Source organism: Cyprinodon variegatus, unplaced genomic scaffold (assembly GCF_000732505.1).
Source record: "Cyprinodon variegatus isolate N-32 unplaced genomic scaffold, C_variegatus-1.0 Scaffold17, whole genome shotgun sequence".
NCBI classification, from domain to species: domain Eukaryota; kingdom Metazoa; phylum Chordata; class Actinopteri; order Cyprinodontiformes; family Cyprinodontidae; genus Cyprinodon; species Cyprinodon variegatus.
Window position 1 is genome coordinate 358,527 of NW_015150470.1, and position 1,751 is coordinate 360,277.

Sequence of the window (1,751 nt, forward strand, 5' to 3'; positions counted from 1 at the left end):
GTTAGGTACTGACTCTTGAGACTTTGTAAGAGGCAACGCCCGGCTGGATGCGGCATTTTTCGATTAATTGCAAAACACTTAGTAGTTCAGCTACGGTTAAGAAGACAGACCTCTGCAATTTGTGCTTATATCAATGATTTAATTGAACATGACTGGAATAAATTCTGTTAGTACTTAAAGATGTTTCCTCCTTTTTCTTCAGTATCTGAGAAACATTCCTCCTTGTATTTGAAACCAGTGATGATCGAACAGAAGCAAAGAAGAGCTGCTCTACTATGAGGCTGATCGGCTTTTCCATTCACATCAAACAAAGACCTATCACATGCTGCTTTGGGACTTTGGCTTATTTTTAAAAACTTGATTTAATCAAATATGTACAGTATATTTACAGATATAGTTTTGGAAGTGTCTCCTTCCAAGGAACATAACTGCACAAAGAAAAAGAAAAAACACACCATAGAATCTCCAACAAAGAGCACTGCTGGAACCTATATCACTGATTTTAACTATCTTACTCACTTATCTATGAGGCCGACTATTCAATCAGTGTCAATAATGTTCTACACAATCCAACATGACTCGACCGTGATCACTTTTTGCAATTTAAGAAAGCAGATTAATCTATTCTTTAATCTGGGTTGAGAACACAATAAACATAAACCAGTCAGCCAGATATTTCCTGTCTGACTCTTTTCTGTGTGTCTTCTTCCTTCCTCTAACATGTTTCAGCACTTCAGAGAGTGAGCTCAACTATTTATGCTGTGTTTTTACTTTTCCTGTCATACTGGTATAGTTCTGCCTTATTTTACATCTTGCCAGAAGCCAATAGATGCCTTATCCTCGATACAAAGTTTTGGACCAATGAAATGCAGTGACATGTATAACATCAACGTTTGAACTAGAGGCGGAAAGCTGAAGCAAAACAAACATTGTTATGCCTGTTTGAGATGAAATACCCACTTTTTCTTTTTGAAAAATGAGCAAAATAACGTGATTTTCACCTTTTATGCCTGCATGTTCCTCTAGACCACATAATGATAAGAGTTTGATTCATCAGTTAAGTCTGTAAAGAGTGTGAATGTGATCCATTTCAGCTGCTACTGCTGCTGTGATTGGCTAAGAATTTGACATGGTAGGCAGGTACCCAATCAGCTCCAAGAATTGCTCTTAATGTACCTTCCTTTTATAAACTCTTTCTACAAGAGGATTTCCTTATGCCAGGTTTCCAAAAACTAACTGGACTGAAATAAAGATTATTAAACATCAGAAATGCTGGTAAAACATAATTTAAAAGTTTACCATATACTAACATCAGAAAGAAACTACTTATCTTTACATATAGTGTAGCTGTAGCACTGTGCGGTTAGAGGTATAGAGGAGGATGTTCTTTTTCTGGGTGGATCATCAAAATAAGTGGTTCTCATATATGTCAATCTTTGGTGATATGTTTGCGTAAGGCCGCTCTACGTGTTCATCCCCATTTTCACTTATAGCTGGTGAGTCTGACATAGTGGAAAAATTGCAAATCTTCTTATGGAAAGTAAACTTTTATGAGCGATGCAAACAGCATGAGTGAGCACAAGGAAAAATGGGCTCGTGCTCTCGCATGCATTTAATAGTGGTTCCCTCTCGGAAGTGGGTTCAATGTTGTACTTTTTTTCTTTGTTTTCTTTGTTTCTTTGCCTTTTTTCTTTGTTTTCCTTTCAAAAGTTAGTTTTAAAACTTAATGTATAAGAAAGAGACTGAGATCA

General features: G+C 36.6%; 1 protein-coding gene across 1 annotated transcript in view; it reads right to left on the minus strand.

The window, feature by feature from the left end:
• LOC107092345 (SLAM family member 5-like) overlaps positions 1-56 on the minus strand; it is a 17,925-nt gene extending 17,869 nt beyond the window's left edge. Inside the window, exon 1 of the mRNA XM_015386781.1 lies at positions 14-56. Within this exon, the coding sequence (XP_015242267.1) occupies positions 14-56 (43 nt within the window). The remainder of the gene's footprint in view (positions 1-13) is intronic.
• Between the last annotated feature and the right edge of the window lie 1,695 nt (positions 57-1,751).